General features: G+C 32.6%; 1 protein-coding gene across 1 annotated transcript in view; it reads right to left on the bottom strand.

The window, feature by feature from the left end:
• The window catches only part of LOC123702884 (alpha-2Db adrenergic receptor-like), a 298,954-nt gene that overhangs the window by 141,538 nt on the left and 131,277 nt on the right, over nucleotides 1-26,139 (bottom strand). Inside the window, exon 3 of the mRNA XM_045650725.1 lies at nucleotides 17,078-17,221. Coding sequence (XP_045506681.1) covers nucleotides 17,078-17,221 — 144 coding nt within the window. The remainder of the gene's footprint in view (nucleotides 1-17,077; nucleotides 17,222-26,139) is intronic.

Genomic DNA, 26,139 nt, shown 5'->3' with positions numbered 1-26,139 from the left:
TGTGAAGGCATTCGCGAAGGCATTTGTGAAGGCATTCGCGATGGAATTCGCGAATGCATTCGCGAAGGCATTTGCGAAGGCATTTGCGATGGCATTCGCAAAGGCATTCGCGAAGGCATTGGCGAAGGCATTCGCGAAGGCATTTGCGAAGGCATTCGCGAAGGCATTTGCGAAGGCATTTGCGAAGGCATTCGCGAAGGCATTTGCGAAGGTATTCGCGATGGCATTCGCGATGGCATTCGCGATGGCATTCGCGAAGGCATTCGCGAAGGCATTTGCGAAGGCATTTGCGATGGCATTCGCGAAGGCATTCGCGAAGGCATTTGCGAAGGCATTTGCGAAGGCATTTGCGATGGCATTCGCGAAGGCATTCGCGAATGCATTTTTTCTAGTGTAGGCACTAGAAAAAAAAGTGTAAAGTAAAAAGTATCAGTTAGTTGTAGAACGTGTAACACAACAAAAGTCAAATTGTATAAGTTAGTGGGGCAACTAATTGGGGTACTATACTCATTTTTCTTACAGTTCATGTAACATAGAAGCCTCAGCTATTTTTTTTTTTCGTGTGTAATTCGTTATTCGAATTAGGTATTCTTATTCAAAACACCTTATTGTTCACCTACTACACCACGAAATAGATCCAAAAATCTTCAGCCGTTTGGTCGCTGGTCGTATGACACTTGTTAGTTATTATAGTCAGTCAATTTAGAGGTAAATAATACTAATTATAAAGGTCGCATTTTCTGTGTCGACTGTCGACTTTCGAGAATCGAGCGTGAATTTTCTTACGGATATTAAGCTTAGTAGTTAGTAGGTACTTCAATTTTTAGATTTGGTTAGGTATCTACCTACCTTCCAGGTCAAAGCTAGAGTGGGGCAAGCGCCCCACCCTGCCCCACCGTGGCTACGCCCATGGACAATTCAATACACTTTTCATATCAAATCACACTTCAATTTTCGTATTTATGAATAGAAACAGATTGCTTATAAATAACATAACACAACAATGCTATACAGAAACTATATTTTCTATTGAAGCAATATTAACTGGAGAACTATAAATCTTGTCGAAACAAATTGCTAAGAAAATAATACGAAGGAATAACGTTTGATATTGTTCGGTTTTGGGATGTAAAATGTATTTTTGAAATTGGTTATTTTTTATGTTTTAGTAGGTACTGTTTTTAATCGATAATGAATGAAGCCTGTTTTTGAAGATATAACATTTTTCGATGGAAGAGCTATTGCACAGTGTACCTCCTATAAATTACGAATTAAATTAAATTTTATATGAGTATCGTGCACAATGCTGAAAGCATCTATACTAATATTATAAAGCTGAAGAGTTTGTTTGTTTGAACGCGCTAATCTCAGGAACTACTGGTCCGATTTGAAAAATTCTTTCGGCGTTAGATAGCCCATTTATCGAGGAAGGCTATAGGCTATATATCATCACGCTAAGTCCAACAAGAGCGGAGCAATGTGGGTGAAACCGCGGGGCACAGCCAGTAATAGATAAAATATGCAGAGAATTTCTATCTATCAAAATGTACCTACGTGCTTTAAAATAATTCTTATAATATGCATATTGCATAAGTACTCTTTTATGATACTCATTCTTTGTTAAAAATACCTTTTAGGACTGTTTACGATCAAGAATAATTAATATATTCTAACCTATTTCGTACGAATATACCACTAACTAGAGAGTGAAAGGGACAAAAATACCAAAATCACACAAAAAGGAAAGGGACGGCAACATAATTTTTCTCACATCATTTAATAGGAACGGTTCGCGATGTCTACGGGAATACATTTTAAATGGCCGCCTATTAGACCGAAAGTTATGTAAATGGTATCTTTTAAATTTTATCGCCAAGAATATAAGAGGGGAAACGTCTTGAAATAACGTAGAATGTTTTCAAGTTTTAAGAGAAGTGAAGCGTAGTTTATATTGAGACGATTTCGTTCGCATCAATGTTTTCGACTGGACTGTATTTATTTTGATAAAACGACAAAAGATCCAATTTGAATGATGAATCTTTCGCAGTTTAAGATGGGTTAGACTATCTAGCGTGTTTCTCTTATGCCTTGTGTAACAATTATAGTGCTGCGTCGAATACTATATCAACGTATGGCAGGACGCTACACCATCAATTCATGCCTTTAATTTTTTCATACTCATGCCAGGATACCGCGAAACTGTACATAGTACATAATTATAATAATCGTATTAGGGAAGAGAATCATAGTAATATTTCTACTTGTATTGGCTGAACATGTTTGTACTTTATTAATATAATTGTATTACCATATTTTAATACCATGTTTAAAGCAAAATAAAGATTAATTAATTTATTTATTTATTTACACTGTGACTTTCAAGTAAGTATTTCTATCATTATATAATGTCAGTCCGTGATAATATATTATACACAGGTATTATCTTTCACTGAATTTAACAAAAATACTAACTAGTTCCTTTAGTTTCTTTACAAAGCTTTAACATCTATTTCCATTAGGCCCTATCAATAATCAATAAAATTTTAAATAAATAAATACGCTTCGGTGTAACAGGGTGACACATTAAAATGTAAGGTCCCGGGGAGAGATTTAATTTCCTAAGAGCGATCCTTCAGACGTTACTTGTAAAATGGCTAGCTTTATTGTTCGATTGCGCCTCATTACACCGAAATGAATACGATATTGGAGATTTCGCCGAATACCTACTGTCTCTAACGGCGCGATGGGGCAATATCGTTGAAGTAAACGATAAGTCGTGTCGTACGTTGAGTTAGCGATATGTCGTGTCGTGTGATGATATCGTTGGGTGGAATGATAAGTCGTGTCGTGCTGAAAGTCGTGTCGTAATACGATCGACTTTATGCTTATTACGTTTTCGGTTTTATGACGTCATAATTACGTTATTCGCTTTCTGGTGACGAATAAATAGAATTAAGTTGTCTTTATAGGTATATATTTACTAGCTGCGCCCCGCATTATCACCCGCTGACAAAACCCCAATCAAAATCGATTATTTCTATGACATTTATATTGTTCTGTTAGATAGACAACGAAGGTAAATTTTCATCAAAAATCTTTTGAAATATGTAGTATTTTTTTGTGTTTGGTTTTACGTGAGTAGGTGTTATAAAAATGTAAATTGAAGACATTTAAGCGACTTTTAATGAAAAAATCGCGTTTAAAATCGGTTGAAAAGTCTTAAATTTCTATCCGTTCGTAAGTTTTGGCTTTTTTGTGAGATAAACGTTCGCATTTATTATACCAGAATATACAAAATCTAGAATAACCTTTGTACTAAACTATCAACCTGAAAATATATGCGACCACCAAGCAATGTACTGCACTGAGCGCAGGATTTCCAAGAAACATTGTAGAGTGTACCTACACTGTATACATACAGTGTAGGTACACTCATACTTACCAAAGGTAAGCCAAGAAACGGTTGAACTTAATACCTTCAATCAAGTATCTAAGCTGCAGGTCAGCTTTACCTAGCTGGATTAAATATCAAGATCCAGCAATATACCTTATAAAATGTATTTAATATACATATTACATTATATATTGTAGGATTTTAAATAAGAATAACTGCTGTATGTTATTTTAAAAGCAGAATAACGGTAAAATCTACATGCATAGAGATTATGATAAAGTACGAAATATTATTCTAGTTATACTTATTCTTATTTTATACTATCCTATCCTGCGGCTTCAATCGCGTAATATCTGATTAAATAGTAGACTATATGCTTATCTATATTATAATTTATAATCTCTCTCTGTCTCCAATATCATACAGATCTAATATGTTGTTTTTACGTGATAGAGTAACAAACATACATCGTTATAATTTCCATACATTTTCACGTTTACAATAAATGTGCATAGAACAAGTAGGGTGTCGAATCGTCTGCATGTACCTACGTAGGTATGACTTCTAAATAAAAATTCAAATCAATCCATCAATCAATACCAATTTTTCCAACAATTTAGCGATATTAAGTAGGTACGATATACGATAACAATAAAATACTACAAAACATAGAACATGATACAACATACGAAATAACAGCACATATACATAATAAATAGTTACCAGACAAACACGTTCTAAAGCATACCCTTTCCGGAACCCTAAAAACGTTTCAACCTTTCGCAACGGAACCCTAAAAACCGCTAGATAAAATATCTAAAGCTCATAAGCCACTGCACTTTCCACTATGCAACCCAGATCCCAGCAATGTATTATAAAATGCAAATGCTTCAACCGGGAATGGAACCGGCGACCGGGTGCAACCATCGGATCACTGAATATTAGACCCCGTCGGCACGTGAATACAATGCCTTATATTTAACTTTGTGTGTGGTACAAGTTGTAAGCGATTTGGTGATTTCCAAATTTGATAATAGTAACTAGTATGCATTAAAATCTTATTTATTGTTATAAATACCTACTATTATTCATTATGAACAGGTGTGTATTATAATAAATGTCGTGTTTGAATATTGTAATTAATAATTACCTACTAGCACAGTTACTGGCGTCTACCATAATCGAACTATCAAACTTATGTAAGTAGGTATTTCCTTTCTAATGTTTCATTTTACGCGAGTATTATACTTAGAAATGAGAGACTGTAACGGATTTTCATTGCAATTTATTCATATTATTAAAACGACGCACTATTTGCAGCTAGCGAGATCACGGGCACCACGTCCTATATCGCTAAGCGATATCTTCCAGACCACCTGAGAATATAGAAAAAGTTTGAAGAAAAAACATTATAAAAGGAAGAGCCGGCCTCTTCTGCTTATCCTACCAAAAAATATTAACAGCTAGTAACTTATAACTTGCATAGTGTCGTAATAAAATGTGGAATGCGAGTGGTATGCCCCGGCCGTGCCCGGGATAAGCGGGTGACGTCACTGCCAGTGAATCTACCTTGCGAGCGCAAAAATTCGGACGGGTTTCATTTAAATGATCAAAAACTCTATGCATTTACCTGAGTACTATAGAGAAGTCCTGAATACTGCTTTTGCTACTTAGTATATTCTATTCGCGATAAATTAACAAAGAGCAATGCCAATCACAATATTTCAGAGGACATATTTTATATTATTTATTAATAGTAATGTAGGGGATACATTCTTGACTCTTGTGGATTGTAGAATTGTGTAGAGACGCAATTCCGGAATTGAACTATATAATTATTTTGGACCTAAGACGTATATAATAATCTATTCCTAAGTATATGGATCTACCAAATTTCGAATGTAGGTTGTTGAGTGTACTCAACAGCGAAAAATTCATCGGAGTTTATTTAACAAATTAAAAATTTAATATCTAATTTGAAAAAAATACAAAATCTATTCTTTGTATCTCGTAGTTCCCGAAATTAAATTATATGCAAACAAACTCTTCAGCTACATAACATTACAATACATATACTTACCTACATAGTATAAAAGCATAAAACGGACGCCCTACAGCAAACAATTGAAGAATTGATCCACAATAAATCCACGATCAGTAAAGATAAAGAACATCAAGTGAAACTGCTTGATAAAATTGCGTTATTCGACTGTCATTCCGTTGATAGGCCTTTGTGAATAAAAATGGGAACCCATCCTTAAAACCTGTAGGTATAGGAGGAGCTTGTGAAGAAAAGAGAAAGGTAAGTTTTTAATAGAAGTATGAAGTGATTGTAAAAGAAAATACGACCTAAAAGTTTATCTGTAAGTCTGTTCATTTAATTAAAGCTTTGCTTAGTTTGACGATAGATGTAGTTGAGTGGAATGCCGAAACATATATAATATAAAAAACACGAAAACATATTATATTTAATTTATTTCAACTAGGTACCTACTTGAAGTTACCCAAATAGTATGAAAAACAATAATTGGTCTTAGCGTGATGATATATTATAGCCTGTAGGCTGTAAGTAGTCTTCCTCAATAAATGGGCATTGGATCATCAACTATAATAATGTGATCACTGTTTTTCAAATATGATCCAACAGAGCAAACAAACAAACCAACCTTTCACCTTTATAATATTAGTAAAGATATTACGTAAAACAGAAAAACCAATCTGTGAATGTAATTTCTAAACGACTTACAGAAAATCGGCATATCAATTCCCTCACAATCATAGCCACATAGAAATACAAGCTATTTATAAATACATGGAAATCGGAGCTTACGGCATTTGGAAATTTTAATGTTAGCCCCCGTACCATGATATCTATATTATCTTAAAGCAGTATTCTATCCAGTGTGGAAAAAGGACAGCACTATATACATCGTCTAGCGCCATCACTTTCCCACGCTGGAAGTAATATTGCTTTAAGATTGTAAGCCCCCTGATCTGCCTATAACGACCCATTTATTCTTGCGACTTGAGACAAATTTGTATAAAATGTTTTAACAAAATTGAAGAAATTTGGTTGAGAGTTCGAAAGACGTGATTTGGACGCGTTGTTATTTATTCGAAGTAGGCTTCAACATTAATTCATACACATATACCAATATATTAATTGTTTAAGTAAAAGTTGTTATTTTTTTATCAGTTCGTGTAAATATATACAAGTTTATACTTTATATATATATTTTCAGGATTTGGTTGCATTTTTATGAAGTCTATTCTATGGGTGTTTTAGATCTTATTGCCTCGTATAAGAAACTGAAATTTACAGTACTAATGGCTTGTGATTTGAACACAGTTTTACGTTCGTTATAATTGCATTTTTAATCTGTTATATGTGTCTATTTATTTCTAAATCTCCAAGACATAGTTACCAAAGAGAATCACAAAAATAAAGCTTCCTAATCCCAAATACTTACATTACAATTTACATACATTAAAAGCACATCTAACGCAAAAACACCATAGCATATTCCCCTGAAAATGTATTAGGTACTTTAACCCATATATTTCACATTAATACGACATCATTATCCTCAAATTATTAAGAATTCATTTCACTTTGATGTGAAATGACGTAAACGAAGCCTTGTTGATGATAATGACATAATATAAGATGCATGTTAGGTTGGTAGGGTTAGATTATGGGTAGGGATTTTTAAATGGGTCGGATTATAATTGATGTTCGGTTTGAACTTATTTGTGTATTTGTTGGTGTGATTTTTATACAGAATCAAGTTAGAAAATAACTTACTGATCTTATTATTAGGTACCATTTTAAAGAAAATCTTTTTGGATGATAAAAGGAACGCAATTATCAAAAATTTGGTAGAAACTGCGTCGACTTCTGATGTAAGTAGGTACCTATCAACTGAAATAACAAAAATGATGATTTTTTTTATTTTTAACTGAACATAAATAATAACAAGCCAATACATAATAATATATATTCTTGAGTGACACAGGCTTTATTTTTATCCCACTTTATCCGACCCGGTCTAAGCGGATAAACACTATTATTATTTGTAACATCCAACCAGCCAGGACATCATTGATCTTTTCCGTTAAAAAACTTCCACATTTCTGGCATAAACACAAAGGGTTTATCCCGGTTCAATCCGGGGACGCTTATAAATATAATTTTGGTTTATCGACCGATACATAATACTGGCCTCTACTATCCTTTCTGTATATCCTTTGTATAATATTATGTACTAGCTATTCTTTCGCAGCTTTGCTCGCTATCTAAAAAACGAAACAAATGCTATACTAACAAACCTCGTGAAAATTTGTTGCGTAGTTTTAAAGATTATTATCATACATAGGGACCGCCAGACAGCGACAGCGACTTTGTTTTATACTATGTAGTGACTATCCTACTAATATTATAAATGCGAAAGTTTGTGTGTCTGTTACTCCTTCACGCAAAAACTGCTGAACCGGTTTTCATAAAATATGGCACACACATAGAGGGTAACTTAAATTAAAACACAGGGTATATAATAAATATTTAACACAATTAAATTTTTATCCCGAAAATTCCACGCTAACGGGAACTATGCGGGTTTTCCTTTCACGCGAGTGAAGCTGCGGGCAAAAAGCTACTATATTACGTTCTTACAATTCTGTACAAAGACAAAGAGCGTAGTTAGCTAGATTTACAGACTGTATGACAGTTTTATGGCATAATATTTAATGGGTTGTGTGCTTATAAGCTTAACAAACGATCAAGCGGCATGTTTTGATTGCTTGCAGATCAAAATATATTCGCTTTTACGGAGCAATGTATGGTGTTTGTATCGTTTATGTGTTTTGGTACAGAAATATATAGAGTAGATACAGTATTTATATGACCAAGTTATATATTTATGAGACCGACCAGGAAGAGCTTTAAAGAATATTTTAGCTAATTGTCTTGTTTTTTTTTTATTATTGAAGTCATCTAGATACGTTTTTCATGTTATGAATTTAAGGAGCTCAATCATTTTGACATGAATACAGTAAAGTTTTTCCCCATATGGAATAATGAATTTTACGTTAAACCTAAAGTTATTAACTAAAAATCTTAAATTTTACCATTACATTGTAAAATGTTCTTGTATTGAGATAAAAATTTCAATCATAACCTTACCAATGGCACAGAATAATAACCAGTAACTAGCTTTACTAATGGTTCAAAAACATCCTAGTGAAGTTTACCTTCACAAACATTAGTTCGAAATTTTATCTCTTCATAATATAAGGGCTTTACAAAACTTCTTCTCTTCTTCTTGAAATTCCCTAAAATATATAACAATGGAAACACATAAGGAAGACAGCTTCTTCAAGCTTCCGCACTTATTAATTTAAAAACCAATTTCAATTTTGCACGTTCATCTCAAACTGGCAAGTAAAAACCGCTGAGTCATATAAAATGTAAGGTACATTATTGTTACAACATGCATCAAAATATTATGAACTATACAGGGGCGTATCTAAGAAACTAAGGGCCCTGTGACAAAAAATAGAGCCTCTCAACGACAATAGAAAAACGCATGACTAGCTAAGAATGTATGCAATATCATCTTACTTAATGTGCTAATGGATTCTTTTTTAAAATTGTTATTTTACAAAATTTTCCAAAAATATAAAACTTGTATGTCAATTGTTTGGCGAGTTGTGTGGACTACATAATCACAGTATAAATATTATTTTTAGTAGACTGTGATATTATGAACGATGTGAACTCTGTACTACAACAAATGAAACAAATAAATTTAATGTTTATTAGGTCACTATCTGTCATATATTTTGAAAATGGGAGAAATTTTCGAAAGGTATAGTTAAAGTTTCTGCTGGGACTCCAGGGCCCCGCTGGTTCGAGGGCCCTGGGGCCCCCACCTAGCCCCAGTATAACTACGTCACTGGAACGTTATAAAATTGAAGGCATTGTTCAGATATGATTTGACAAGCCGTGATAAATGGTGTTATTCCGTTGATTGATTGACAGTAAGACACTCGTTACAGGCTACAGGGAATTGGCCAAATTCTGAATTTTTGTCACCCGAGATGGATGCGAGATGTTCGAGGTAATTTAATAAGGTAATATCTACGTTAGATTGGTTGTTATATATTGTGGAAAATAAATCGTGTAACTAGAACATGATTATGTGGGATATTTTTTGTAATCGTGTTAAAAGCAAAAATACAGATAGTGTAAGAACAGTGATTAAAAACTGTAATAAGTTTACTATGGTTTGGTGGTAGGTTAAGCAACGTATAAGGTGTTCAGTTTTTTTGATGGGTGAATGTGACAGACTTGAAAGGTGCTGTAGTATTTATGTCTTATAATCTTCTTATATATAAAAATGAATCGTAAAATGTGTTGGTAAGCGCATAACTCGAGAACGGCTGAACCGATTTCGATAATTCTTTTTTTATTATATTTCTTGAAGTACGAGGATGGATCTTATGTAAAGAAAACGTAAACATGTACCACGGGCGAAGCCGGGGCGGACCGCTAGTAATTAATACATAATATGTCTTGTCAGTTTTGGAATTGAATGTCTTTAATTATTATAAAGCTGCTTCGTAACACAATATACAGATACATACAGTAAGGAAACTTCATACAAAATGTTCGAAATGGCTCCCCCCCCCATAAAGCGTGTTTTCGAGGGTATTGAGGGGGATCGATAGGTAGTAGCGGGTGACACATCCACAGATTTTGAATATAGTATGGAAAAAAGTTTAAAGTGATGTCATTTCACATTAAATAAATATTGATTGTTTCAGTTTGTAGCCCTTTCAATAAATATATATCTGTATCGTATCTGACTACAAGTTAAAAAGGGACTATTTTTTAATTTCTATAGATATGGCAGTATGAGTTTTAAATTATGTTGACATATTTTCTACCAAAATGATAGCTACAAATAGTACCTATTAGGAGTCCAGTCTGTTTAAAGACCGCATCTATTTTTTACGCAATCTAGAAGAGCACGAAAATCTAAAAAATGGAAACCTTAAAAAATCTTGTTTAAATTTATGTGCATAATTACGTAAATGTTAGGGAAGAAAGAGATAGATATTATAATAATTATTGTATTTTTATCGATACGTGACTTTACCACTTTGTCAAGCACTAAGCCTGTCAAACTATTTTCTTTTTCATCCTAAAACAAAAAGGTTATATAAAAGGAGGTTCTATGTTCGTATAATAATAATTTTAATTTATTTTTGCATATTTTGTGTTTTTTAATTTAATTTAATTTATCGTTTTAAAAATAATTTAGTAGGTATACCTACATACAAGTATTGTTAATTCTGGTTTAAAATAATTATTGAATACCTACTTATATGTATCATACAAATATCAAGCATTATAAATAATTTAGGTAGGTACCTACATTAAAATAGCCTTCGGCGTCCAAAAAAGACAAGATTTCGAAATATAGCACTGAAAAAAACGTACCTATTTACTTTTACAAGGTATATATTTTATTGAGATTGTTTCTTCTTGTAAATTCATATTTAGGCTACACCATTTTTTAATTTTAACGGGTTTTAATCTCAAAATTACCACAAAGTCAACTGTGAAAAAAAGCAAACAGAAATATACAGGCCGAATTGATAACCTCCTCCATTTTTGAAGTCGGTTAAATATCAAAAAGGTAACAGCCCTATAGCTATACGTCATAATTTCATCGCAGGGGCTTAGTTTCCTAACTGTATGTACGTAGTATATATCTGTCAACTGTGTTCGTAACTTATAAATAGATGAAAAATTATCAGCTAGCGCGAAAAATTTTAATACTCGCGTAAAATCAAAACAGTTATTTTCAAAAAACATTACCCCTGTTTGCACGGTTGGGTAAATTCATTTAATTCAACCCAATTCGCATTTCGCTAACTAGAGCATAACCGCCAAGTTTACGAACGAATAAAAATACTTTGTTTGGAAATTTTTTTGAGTTCCAACGAGAAAGCGTCATACATCACTGTGCATGACCTTTTATTTATGTTATTTCGTGAAGTTCAAAGTGTTTAGTATTTTTTTAATATTATTCTTATGACTAAGTAGTTATGTAATTGAATTATATTAAAAAAAAATTGAGTTTGTCATTGTGGCTGCGAGGTATATATTCGACCAATCTGTATATACGTTACTAGTTGTGCCCCGTGGTTTCACCCGCATGGTTCCGCCCCTGTTGGTCTTAGCGTGATGATATATAGCCAGCCTTCCTCGAGAACAAACAAACTCTTCAGCTTTATAATATTAGTATAGATTTCAGTTTTTTTTTTAATATTCTTAAACGTACATAACGTAAAGTAACGAATATTTGTTACAAAATCAAGCTTACAGTTCTCGTTGATACATAAGGCTATAAATTGAATTATTTATTTGAAATTATCGTTACATGTCTTCATATTCCGTTTTAAGATAAAATGTATCCGCCTCATACCTTATTATGTACTAGCTTTCAGCCCGCGGCTTCGCCCGCTTTGTCTAATACCTAAAACCTTCCTCTTGAATCACTCTATCTATTAAAACACCACATCAAAATCCGTTGCGTAGTTTTAAAGGGACATAGGGACAGAGAAAGCGACTTTGTTGTATACTATGTAGTGATACCTTATTCATTCTTAGTTTACGTATACCAACTATCAAACACAAATTATAATACAGTGCACACAAACCTAATTAATAAAGTACTTAAATAGTAAAACAGAAAGGATTTAATTCCAATGTTAAATAACATAAAGATTTAAGCCAAAATTAATTGGTTGTAATAATTTATTATACTCTTTTAATTAAAAGGAAGATTTGGGAATATAAAAGAGAATTTCAAATCAAATGTAAATAAAATTCAGAGGCCAAGTAATTGATAATTATTAAAAGTAACTTCAGTTGTGCAAACTTAATCAAGATTTTATTAAAAATTTAATTTAACTTTAGCCTTGAACCTTAAGTATCAAACTGTAGTTTGAATAAAAATTATTATCTAAGTATATATCCTATAACAAAATTTAAATTTTACAATTAATTTCACAATTAGGTAAGTAAAACCTATAAGAACCAATTTAAATGAAAATCCGTTCAAAATAATAGTTAAAACATCTTTTTGTCATAAATACTACGTAAAATATCACAAAGAAAATGAATTTGCATATTTTTTATCGTATAAAAATAAATAATAAATCACTGCAAGTTTTATCAAAATCGGTTTAGTAGTTTATAAGATCCGATCAAAACATCTTTCGTTTAAACTCTTTTAAAGTCCTTTAAGGGCCCATGGACCGAAATTCATGTTTCTAAATCATGTTATTTTCAGAGAAATCATCATATTTAAAATCCTAAAAAAATATATAGTACAGATAAACGTTTGATCTAGTGGAATTTTTGGATAGAAACACAATATTAAATATTTAACTCGATAAAAAAAAAATCAGAAGTAGCATCGATTTTGAAAGCATTTTCAGTTTTATGCGAATTAGGGAAACGCTATTTTTATGAAAATTTTACATTTCATTTACTAATCAGGTTTTACAGTGAAATTTTTGGATAGATTTATAATTTAGCCCCTATTTTTTTTTATATAAAATATAATACGTAATATGCGACTCGCGCGCACCACGCCAGTGCCGCCAAAGTCCAACCGGACGCCATCGAGGGAGGACCTGTGCTAGTTTTGCTCCCGACCACGTTGTAGTCGCCGCTCGTATAATTAGAACCGAGCGGCAAGTAGGTACAACGGCGAGCACGCCACAATATAAATAAATCAGTAGTTTGATTTTATTACCTATCCTAGGATTGTAGGTGTAAATAAATTAACTTCTTATTCTATACTATTAAACGAGCAATATTTGAATATTTATATATTTGTTTGTAAATACAGTGTGGAAATTTTCGATGGGCCCTGGGTGAAAGTACCAGAAATACTAGGAGATAGCAAATTTTGCTGAAAGGAAACATTCCTTTATTTTTAAAAAGAAATAGAACTGCATTCAAAGATTTTCAAAAATTCATTTTCTTCGACCGGGAATCGAAAGAACTAAAAATGTAAAAAAATAAAATTTTCTATTTTATTCTTCAAATCAACACAAGTTTCATATTACAATAATTATTTGTAAATTTAAAATTATGTTTTAAAAATTACCTTGCCTGAGATCCTCTTTTTTATAGGAATAGCGATTAGCGGCAAAGTTTTGAAGTACTAGTAGGAAGACTATTATGATGTTGGTTGATCTGTATGAGTATGACAAATATTATTTTTATGAAACTATAATCCAAGATGGCGCCGACGAAAATTTTACATCTTTTCGTCATGGGTGTCATTTTCATGGTTTTTGGGGTAGCTATTAGCGAATATGAGGTCAAAACTATAATCCAAGATGGCGCCGACGAAAATTTTACATCTTTTCGTCATGGGTGTCATTTTCATGGTTTTTGGGGTAGCTATTAGCGAATATGAGGTCAAAACTATAATCCAAGATGGCGCCGACGAAAATTTTACATATTTTCGTCATGGGTGTCATTTTCATGGTTATTGGGGTACCTATTAACCAATATGAGGTCAAAACTAAAATCCAAGATGGCGCGGACGAAAATTTTACATCTTTTCGTCACGGGTGTCATTTTCATGGTTTTTGGGGTAGCTATTAACGAATATGAGGTCAAAACTATAATCCAAGATGGCGCCGACAAAAATTTTACATCTTTTCGTCATGGGTGTCATTTTCATGGTTATTGGGGTAGCTATTAACCAATATGAGGTCAAAACTAAAATCCAAGATGGCGCGGACGAAAACTTTACATCTTTTCGTCACGGGTGTCATTTTCATTGTTTTTGGGGTAGCTATTAACCAAAATGAGGTCAAAACTAAAATCCAAGATGGTGCTGACGAAAATTTTATATATTTTCGGCATGGGTGTCATTTTCAAGGTTTCTGAGACAGCTATTAACAAATCCCCAATATAACCGTCGATAATTTGGTATATTTTTCTTACAACCGTTTACATATTTTTCGAGCAGAATTCAAATTCTGTGGAACTGTACACAGATAATAGCCTTTTGAAGTGAAACTTCTTTAGACGCATTGAGAGTAAAATTTCAAGATCGCGTTATGGTAATACTGTCACGTTATGGAGCAAGGCTTGGTGATTTTGGTATCTATAAATCTCGCCAAAGAAGTTTCACTTCTGACACGTTATCTCGGCACACACGCTCTTTATTATTTTATTCTCTTCGTTTTAATGTTTTAGATGAACTTTATTTTAAAAAAAGTTTAGCGAATATTAACATGATTGCCACAGAGTTACGTTTTATTATATATTATACTAGCGGTCCGCCCCGGCTTCGCCCGTGGTACATATTAACGTTTTCTCTACATAAGAACCATCCTCGTACTTCAAGGAATATAATAAAAAAAGAATTATCGAAATCGGTTCAGCCGTTCTCGAGTTATGGAATTACAACGAAAAGTGGCATTGATTTTTATATATTAGAGATAATTACATTTCTAAATATGCATTTCAATGTTCTTTAAAATTGTTTTTAGAAAGACTGTCTACAAAACTGTAGTTGTAAACGTTTTTGTTATTTTATTTAAGTTTACTTTAAAGGAGTAAGAAAAATATACCAAATTATCGACGGTAACATTGGGGATTTGTAAATAGCTGTCTCAAAAACCTTGAAAATGACACTCATGTCGTAAAGATGTAAAATTTTCGTCGACACCATCTTGGATTTTTGTTTTGACCTCATATTGATAAATAGCTACCCCAAAAACCATGAAAAAGACACCCATCACGAAAAGATGTCAAATTTTCGTCAGCGCCATCTTGGATTTTGATTTTGACCTCATATTGGTTAATAGCTACCCCAAAAACCATGAAAATGACACCCGTGACGAAATGATGTCAAATTTTCGTCGGCGCCATTTTGGATTTTAGATTTGACCTCTTATTGATTAATAGTTACTCCAACTCTTTGAAAATGACACCCATGACGAAAACATTTCAAATTTTCGTCGGCGCCATCTTGGATTTTAGTTTTGACCTCATATTGGTTAATCGCTACCCCAAAAACCACCCACATTTGCTACTTAGGAAAAGTTCAGATTTAAAGATATCATAGGTAATTTGACGAATATAATTTATTTCATTCCGACCGTTTCTCGGAATAACATACATTTACTAAGAAGGGTTTAATATATTGCCGGTAACATAATATTATGATGTATGATAATAATTCATAATTCATAAAAAAGTATTTTATACATTTCTTAAAAAGCTTCGATATTGTATACAATAATACAAATCATTAATTGATTATTATTCAAATTGTTGTAAAATAGTCACACTTTTTTAAGTTGGTTGAATACACTAACATACTTATTAGGTACATACTTAAATATTCAATTATTATTTTGCCTTTTTTATTTGTTTTACTTTTAATTATTATTACCAATATTTTTAGAAGAAAATAAATTAATGTATCCAGAAAGAGAGTTTCATTTTAAACTTTAAATGTATTTATAAAATAGACCAATAAACCAGAAGCGTTCTTTATGTTTATGTTGATTCTACAATAAAAATGTTCGATTCCATGATATTTTTATTTCTAAGAGCAAATATTTTTACGAGAAATTAACAATAAATTATCTTTTATATTGTCCTTTCAGAAAAATTTGCTATCCCTAGTATTTCAAGAACTTTCCTTTCAGGGCACATCGAAAATTTCTACACTGTATATATACAAACAAATATATAAATATGCAAATATTGCTCGTTTAATGGTATAGGATAAGTAGTAAATTTATTTATTAACAACATTCCTACGATAGCAAATAAAATCGAACTACTGATTTATTTATACTGTGGCGTAATCGCCCGCCTTCATAGGTCACCGGAGTTCATGTCGCGCCGGCTCCTGCGCAACGCGGGCGCGAGAAGTCTCAGTGCCTAAAATGCCTAAACTTTCTCTATAAGGGCCCCTTAAAAATAATTACGCAATACAACTGAAACTGACATTAAAAAATAACGATAAATAATGAAACTACAAAGTTAATGACTCACAAATTTAACTTGCTCACAGAACTAGCGAAAACAAGTAAATTACAAATGAACATAAAAAGGAAAATAACAATTAGCCTCAAGTTAATCTACGAATAATCTAGAGTGCGCAAATTACCTTATAATTGGATTGTTTATAGGATACGACAGCGATACGATATTTATACATTAATTACAGTATACGACAAGTCGTATCGACTGCAAAAACTTAGATGAATATACTTCGATTACACTAACCTTTTATTAAAGAAATATGCGTATTGGAGGCATTTAATATATTTTTTAACCTGATTTCTAATATATTTTTCGTTCGTAATAACCGAAAATGTACTTACGCACTTATCTTCCGGTGGATTAAATCAGTTTGAATTTTGTACCTATTTGTTATTGGCAGAACAAGATATATATACTTAGACAACAAAACCTTTTATAAAAAATATTGTTTTATCAATAAAACTAAACCGCCTTTAAATGGTAAATTTTAATGGGTCCAACGGAAAGGCAACAGTCCGATAAATACAGTCGAATTAAGATCCTCCTACTTTTTTGAAGTGGTTAAATAGTCTATGTAATACCTTGCATTGTGGAAACTGCTCCGGCGGCCTGCTCACCCGCCAGCCCAGCAAGGGCGGTATACACACGAGCGCGCTCATCAGCCACACCGCTGCGATCATGAGCGCCGCCCGCGCTGGCGTCCGCTTTTTGAGGTAGTCGACCGCCTGTGGACAATTGTGTGTTATAGAATATGTAAGTTTTCTTATTAATATTTCATACTAGCTTTCCGTCTGCGGCTTCGCCCGCGCAGTCAAAGAAAAACCCGCATAGTTCCCGTTCCCGTGAGTTTTCCGGGATAAAACCTATCCTATGTCCCGGGGTAAAAAGTAGGTGTCCTTTCTCAGGTATCAAAATATCTCTATAGGTACCAAATTTCATGCAAATTGGTTCAGTAGTTAAGGCGTGATTAAGTAACAGACAGACAGACAGAGTTACTTTCGCATTTATAATATTAGTATGGATTGTTTAATTGCATGACCCTGCGAAGCATTGGAGTGCTCTACGAATTTGTTATGCCTTGTTCAACTTTTTATTTAATTACACTAATGTTAATCCACGTAATTTCCTAAATATGCACATCATTTTATAGATAATTTATCGGAGATTAATAACTGTCACTTGTAATAAAATATTCAAGAAAATAAAACCGGAAAAATTTAGAATTTTTTTTCGTTTGAAACACGATCGTGTAAATCTTAATTAATGTAATCGTATTATTTTTTATTAGCTTTATATCTTCTATGCGGCTATTGGTATTGAAAATGATTAAATATACAGTTAAATATATCGTTATTAAGAAAAAAAAAATTACAGAGCTTAGTAGTTACATGGAAACAATAATCTGCTGAATCTAATTTCACAAATCCACCCATGTTTTTTTATTTATTTATTACATTTAATTCAGGTAACAGAAAATAAATTGTACAGACCCATAGAATAAATACGTCTTACAGACTAACATACATATAATAATTTAAAACCAAAACTAATAATAACGAAAAAATTTGCATAAAAGAGTAACAGAGTTCACAAACTCTCACGTTTTCATTAAACTACTTATACATAGAAATTCTATATTTACATGCAGTCTTACAATCTTCTTGTACGTAGATATTTCCCTCCACGTATAGCGTTGATGCATTTATCGTTGTTTTCATATAACAATGCAGATTTGTTGAATCTTTCATCTCGATACGTGTTGTGAATAAGTTGTTAGAGAGTTGCAAATTTTGATCCTTGATGTTTTGAACGTGTAAATGAAATATATTATTTGTTCCATTTTTGAAGTGAAATTTCTTTATCGGGGTTGGAAAAAAATTTAGTGTAACATTTTTTCGTTACGCGTGACATTATTCCGTTACGCGCCATCTTTTTCTTATCCCTACCACGCGTGATTCGACGTATTTCTGTAAAGTTGCGTATAGTCAATTATTTTTGAAAAATAAGGTCATAAAGAAGTTTCACTTCTTACGTGTGTACACTAGTACACGCACACATTTTTTTACTTATTTTATGTTGTGTTATGTGTACGTTGTTTCACGAAATAAATAAATAAAAAAGGTACATATAATTGTCTACAAATCCGAAAGTTTGTGAGGATGGATGATTGTATGTTTGTACGGTGCATTTACAACAAACGAACATAGAGCTGGAGCTAGAGCATTCTTTCGTAATGTTTTAGTGTAAACGAAAACTCGTATTCAGTGTTGTTCAGTATTAGAACATTGCATAGAATCTTTCCTCACTAAGAACAACGAAAGAATGCTCTACGCCTGTTTACACTAAAAGAATTTGACATAGTGGGGTTAGAATGAGCATTCGCTCGTTTGATGTAAATGCACCGTTTCACGAAAAACTACTTGAATGATTTGAATGAAACTTTATAATCCTATACAATAGTAGGAATGATAATGAAAAATACTCCCAGGTCATTGAGCATTATGAAACTTAGATTTCTAACACTATTAAAAAAATAATGTATATAAGTAAGAAGAAATTTTAATTATTTCAATTCTAGACTAGCCGTCCCGTGAAAACTCTACTCACATTTATTTCCATTAGGAATTAAGGGCTTTGTTAGATAGAACGCGTTCTTATCGCGTTAGATCGCTAACCTGAGCCCCGCACTATGACGGCGAATTGTATTATACTACCAGTATAGTAAACACAAAACTCAAACTCAAACATTTATTTATTCAATTAGACGTCTACTAGAAGCATTTTTGAATCATCATGACATATAGTCGGGCCAATTTAATAGGCAACATTTGACGTCTATCAATTTTATCTTCGAAGAGAGGTAACCTGCTTAAAAACATCGATTAAAATGTATTAATCGATACGGATTTGAAACATTTGTCAATCGAATTTATTAATTTATGATGATTTTTATTCACAAGTAATCAATGCATTCGATTCTAGATGTCAGATTTCGATTTTTAGAGTAACGTCTCTAGTATTTAAAAAGAAAAAAGGTTTATTGACACAAAATTGTAGCGACGTCAGTTTTTCAATTCAGAAATTGTTTATTATGTTTAGGATGGTTTATCAGTAAAATGAAATCTTAAAATTACTTGTATCGGTCATTATTATTATAAATATGTAATCGTAATTGAAAAAAGTTAAGCAAATGTGCAGTTCTAACAAAACGAAATATCATGTTATTCTTTGTCGTTGTTACTAGGTTACGTTGTTGAATTTTGTTGAACTGTCAAATGTTGCCTATTAAAATGGCTCTACTATAGTTTTACCATTTACCACGGAAACGGAACTTTCAGCGTGTGGCAGAATTCGGAACTAATGCCATCTTATAAAACGTCATTTGATGAAATATCGTTGAGTGTGTTGTTTGGTTCTGTTGTTATCCCATTTCAATAACTCAAACTACCTATATAGATTTATAATCACGCAATTATAACTTCATCATTTATGTACTAAAATATCTGAAGTAAATTATGTACAGTTTCCTAAAAATATGAAGATCAGCTAAACGGCTTTTTTATTAATCCTCTGAAACAACTGCGTCGGCACCTTCCTTCACACCTGCGTGTGACAGTGTCATCCAAAAGCCAAATTCTTCGTATACTACCAAGTATACTACTTTTTCTTTGACGGGCTCTAGTTCGCTTTCTATCTGACAAAGTCTTAAGCACCAAAGGTCCAGACTCGACATTTACCTTGAAATACATTCAAATAATAGGGGTTATAAATTACGAATGTACTACAAATATCTCCACTTTAATAGGATAAAGGGTTGGGAGAAATTAGTATCCTTGGAGAGAATATTCGGTGATATCAGAATTGTTTCTATGATTTATTATAGGTTCTCGAATTTACGTATTGCTAGAAATTATGCTTGCTGTGTAATGTTTTCTTGTTATAAATGTGTTTTAATATCTACGTATTGAAATATGTTATTTTGATAATAAAATAGTTCCTTAGATGTACATAAAAACGTTATATTAACATTAGTTTTACTAGAATTATCAACATTAGTTGAACTAGATTTTTATGATACTAGCTATGTCCCGCGGTATTACCCGCATTGCTCCTGTTGTTTAGTGTGATAATATACAGCCTTCCTCGATAGGTAAATGGGCTATCTAACACCGAAATTTTTTTTCAAATAGGACCAGTAGTTCCTGAGATTAGCAAATTCAAACAAACAAACAGCTATCAGCTATATAGTATTAGTATAGATAAGATTCCCATGTTTCGTCATTATCTAAGTTCTCCACTCTTTTTTATTTGAAAAGTGATGACGTCACTTAATCCATTAAATTTCAATTTAACAATTTTAAATTTAAATAACTGAATTTACGATTGTATATAAAATTGCAATAAAACGGATATTTTGTGACAGAGCGGAGTGTTGCCTGATCGTAAAACGAATTTAAATATTCAAGGAACTTTATCTGGCTACACTGAGCCAGTAAAATCGTTTGGATTCTGCTGTGTCTAGTTTCAACTATCCAGATTTGTAGAATAGGGAAAATATATTTATTGTAAACAAGTGTAAGTTGGTTACACGTGTACAGTGGAATTTATGGAATTTGTCATAATCATTGTTGGATTATAAACCAACCTACATCTGTTATAAATATCACCCAAAACGAAAATAATAATTATGTAGCTTTAGAGTTTAGACGAATAGCGCTATTCCTTTTTTAACTCTACAATTCTCTTACAAAAATATAATTATCAAAACTAGCTAAGCCGCGCGGTTTCACCTGCGTGGCTCCGGTCCTGTTGGTCTTAGCGTGATAATATAATATAGCCTAAAGCCTTCCTCGATAAATGGGCTATCTAACAACAAAGGAATTTTTCAAATCGGACCAGTAGTTCCCGAGATTAGCGCGTTCAAACAAACAAACTCTTCAGCTTTATAATATTAGTATAGATGTATAATTTTTATTTCGATTTTGCAATAAAATGCTCCCTTCGTCTTACCGTGGCAACGCTTTTAATAGTTAGTGTGTTTTCATTCCACTCAAAAACTTCGGGTTTGATTTCAAAAATTCTTTCACCACATTATGTGTAACATAGCCTATATATTTTTATTCCAACTCAGGCAAGGACGAGCAGCTAGTACAATCACTACATATTATATTTTCATTTTAATTTTTTCCTCACGATGTTTGCCTTCATCGTTCAAGTAGAGGTGATGATACAAACACGCGCAGATAAATTTAAAAAAAATATATATAATGTCCTCGCCTGGTCTCGAACTCAACTTATCGATTTGAACTCTGAGGTCCTCACCACTGAGCCACCTCTTAGTTGCTGCGTACCTGCATATAAATATACTAGCGGTCCGCCCCGGCTTCGCCCGTGGTACATATGAAATATAGATGTTGGCCGATTCTCAGACTTACCCGATATGCACAGAAAATTTCATGAGAATCGGTTAAGCCGTTTCGGAGGAGTATGCAGACTAACATTGTGACACGAGAATTTTATATATTATAAGAGATGGTACTACTAAAATATAGTACGAAATATCTCAAAATACATTAGGATTGCACTCACACGTGTCAGTATTTTGATGGTTCGTTTTACTGCAGAGTATTGGCAATAAAGTGAGATGATATTTATTGCTGTACGTTACTGTGAATATAAACTGTTTGTGTAAGTCGATCGTAAATAAACGCTGAGCCGTTTTTTGGGGCTCCTTAATATTGTTTATCTATGTATGGAGGAGACAATGGTTTGGAAATGGGTGAAAAATGTTTATTTATTGAGGTAAAACTTCTTTAGGTGCGTTAAGAGTAAAATTTCAAGGTTGCGTCATGGCAATACCGTCACGTCATGGAGTAAGGCGACGATGGTATCTTTAAAAGTATCTTAAAGACGAAAAAAAAAGAAATATTATAAAAAAGGCCTACCTAAATCAGCTATACTAATATTATAAAGCTGAAGAGTTTGTTTGTTTGTTTGAACGCGCTAATCTAACTACTGGTCTGATTTGAAAAAATATTTCGGTATTAGATAGCCCATTCATCGAGGAAGGTTATAGGCTAATGGCTATGTATCATCACACTAAGACCAACAGAAACGCATCCACGCGGGTGAGACCGCGGAGCGTAGGTATTATAAACTACATAATATATAGTATATATTTACATAGTAATATATACTCGTATAATACATATATTACACAAATTTCACTAAATATAAGAAAACATACAAAATTTATAATAATTATTTACTAATGCAATATTGTTTGCAAAGAGAGTATTCCAAGATTTGCTTAAAATATTTAGAAGAGGATCAAAGGTTTACATAGTTTCACAGAGACCCTGTTCCTGTGGAATTTCCGAGATAAAACTATGACCTTTCACAGGCCTCAAACTATCTTTGTGCCGAATTTCATTCAAATCAGTTCAGTAGTTTATGTCAGAAGAAACAGGGAAGATTATAGTTTCGCATTTATAATATTAGTAGAAAAGTTGGAATATAACTGCTCTATGTCAAATTTCTTAAACATAGGTTCAGCATTTTTTTGCATAATGTTTTATTTTTTATTAATACATTCATATTATGCCCACTTAAAAAAATGACACAATATTTGAATCACTCTCGATATTTTAATATCAGAGTCACTTCACTACATAATATAAAACAAAGTCGCTTTCTCTGTCCCTATGTATCTTTAAAACTACGCAACGGATTTTGACTCGGATTTTTTTAAATAGATAGAGTGATTCTCGAGGAAGGTTTTATTTCATTTATTGGGTTTAACCAAAGCGGGCAAAGCCGCGGGCGGATCGCTAGTCACTAGATAGTATAAAACAAAGTCGCTTTCTCTGTCTCTATGTATGCTTAATTTTTTAAAACTACGCAACGAATTTTTATACTGTTTTAATAGATAGAGTGATTCCTGAGGTTTTCGTTATAATATTTACAAATCGGGCGAAGCCGCGGGCGGGTTGCTAGTTTAATATAAGAGTCACCACTCAACCCGCAGTAATCTTTATTGATAATATAATGATGTGAAACACCAAGCACCCGTAAATCAGATTTAACTGCAATCCCGTGGAATGGGCCGTTAAATTTATAGTAAACATATTACATTGTAACCGTTTAATTTTATACGTGCCCTAGAATAACCTACTTATATAATAATAACGTATTTCGTCATATTAACAGTTGAATTTATTAGTATGCCAGATTCCTCAAATTGGGTTAAACAGAAACCAATCTTTACGATGACGTAATAAACCCCCTTATTAAAGTGATTTAGGCGTGGCTATAGGAAACTATAATATGTAGGTATAGTTGATAACATAATCAACTGAAAAGCTTCGAGTTTTTGTTTGCCTGATTTGAAGATCTCAACAAAATTATCAGTTACTAGCTTCGCACGCATTTTCCAAGAAAAACCCGCATAGTTCCCAATCCCGTGAGATTTCCTGGTTAAAACCTAGCCTATATTACTCGTGGATAATATAGCTTTCGAATGGTGAAAGAATTTTTTAAATCGGTCCAGTAGTTTATGAGCCTATTCATTACAATCAAACAAACAAATAAAGTTTTCCCCTTTATAATATTAGTGTAGACAAAGGAAGCTACGTAATTAATGAACCTATACCTTATTTATCAACTCAATTCAGCTACATTATATATTTATTAATAAAAAAGTAGATAAGTATATAAATCAATCAGTTTACTTATAAAGTTTTCCGGGTGCGCGACAGAAATATACATATTTATACATACACTAGAAAAAGATAACCCTTCTTCTGTCGCAGTTACAGAACTATATCTCGATATAGTTCTGTGGTCGCAGTCAAGTAATATAATATGTTGATAAGAATAAATTATAACTCAAACTCAAACATTTATTTATTCAATTAGACTACTTTTAGTAGCACTTTCGAATCGTCATTACACAAGTATTTTTAACATTTACCACCGATTCGGAAAGCAGTATCTATGGAGAAGAACCGGCAAGAAATTCCATAGTTGCTCTTTTAAAATCATGTCAATATTACATAATCTGTAACTTATATCTATATATAATAATTATAATATACACAGATAATATTTCATAATATGCCAAAGAACTGTCCTGTGGTTCTTACGCGACAACCCTCCATGGATTTTCAACTTCCATATATTCCTTATTGCTATAATAGGCTCTCAGAATTAATATATTTTTTACATAAGCTTTAAATTTAGCACTACCAAACTCTTTAACTTTAGACATAGCCAGAGAAAATGCGCAATTAAATTTAATTTATTTTGCAATACTTCTCATTTTCTCTATATGATTCTACTTTTTAGTTTTTACTTCAAATCAAAAGCCGTAACCACTCAGCCACTATTGTTATATTCATTATAATATAAATACATATATATCCTACTTCCGACTACCTATCCTATCCTACATTAGTAGGATATAATATTAACTATAAACGAAAGTTTGTGAGGATGTGTGTGTGTTTGTTACTCTTTCACGCAAATACTACTGAACCGATTACAATAAAATTTAGCACACATATAGACTCTTGGATTAACACATAGGATAGGTTCTATCCAGGAATTCCCACGGGAACGGGAACTATGCGGGTTTTTCTTTAAAAAAAACTACGGGAACGGGAACTATGCGGGTCTTTCTTTGAAAACATGGGCAAAGCCGCGGGCTAAAAGCTAGTACGTTATATTAAAGCCTACAAAGAAACCTATACCTTAATAAAACCTTGAGCGATCCAGAGGCAATTTATATTTATTTTTTCGCTAATAAATCGGAGCATCCCATCCATCAAACGAAACGTTATTTATTAAATTATAACTTTGTTATGTTTTGACACAAAATACGCAACAGGGAATAAATATAAACGCAAGATAAATAATACGCAATTTATTTCGCTATTCAAGTTAAGTCTCGTGCCCCTTGTGGGGTATGGGGCATAACATATTTTTTTTTCAACTTTACTGAAAGAAAGGAGTCCCATTTTATGTTTTAAAGGAAATTGCAGTCATTTGGTCTCATTAACACGCTTATATTAGCTTCAATTGTATTTTAGTATGTAACCTACCTTAAGACTCGATTTGACCAACTTTAAGCGCACAGAATTATTCAAACTTTGTTGTGTTGTTAACTTTTCAAGGATATGCCTATTATGAGTTTTAGAATCAGGTACTTCTTCCAGAATCGTCAGTGACCGTTTTTATAGGAAAGATTTTTCAATGTTTGTCGATAAAAGCAGGTAAGTATAATATATTTAGCTACTAGAAACTTAAGACTTTTAATCGGATTCTAAAAGTAATTTAAAGAATAAATTAAAATATAAATTATAATAGAATAAAGACACCACAATCATCAAAGCAGATCAAAGCATTGTAAATATAAATCCCTAGAACATTCCATGCATCGATACTCAATTATTTGTCATCGAAACAAAACACAACAGGCAACACAACTAAAAAGCGAAGCCCGTTATTCGAATAACAAACACAATTTAAATTTGAGCGCGAAACCGAATCTAACCGGCTCCAATTGAAAATTCCACAAACAAGTAAAGAATATAGTGGATATGTGTAAGAATAAAACCTTATAAAACACTTCCAACACACACGT

Source organism: Colias croceus, chromosome 24, assembly GCF_905220415.1.
Source record: "Colias croceus chromosome 24, ilColCroc2.1".
NCBI classification, from domain to species: Eukaryota; Metazoa; Arthropoda; class Insecta; order Lepidoptera; family Pieridae; genus Colias; species Colias croceus.
This window is presented reverse-complemented; position numbering and strand designations above follow the sequence as displayed.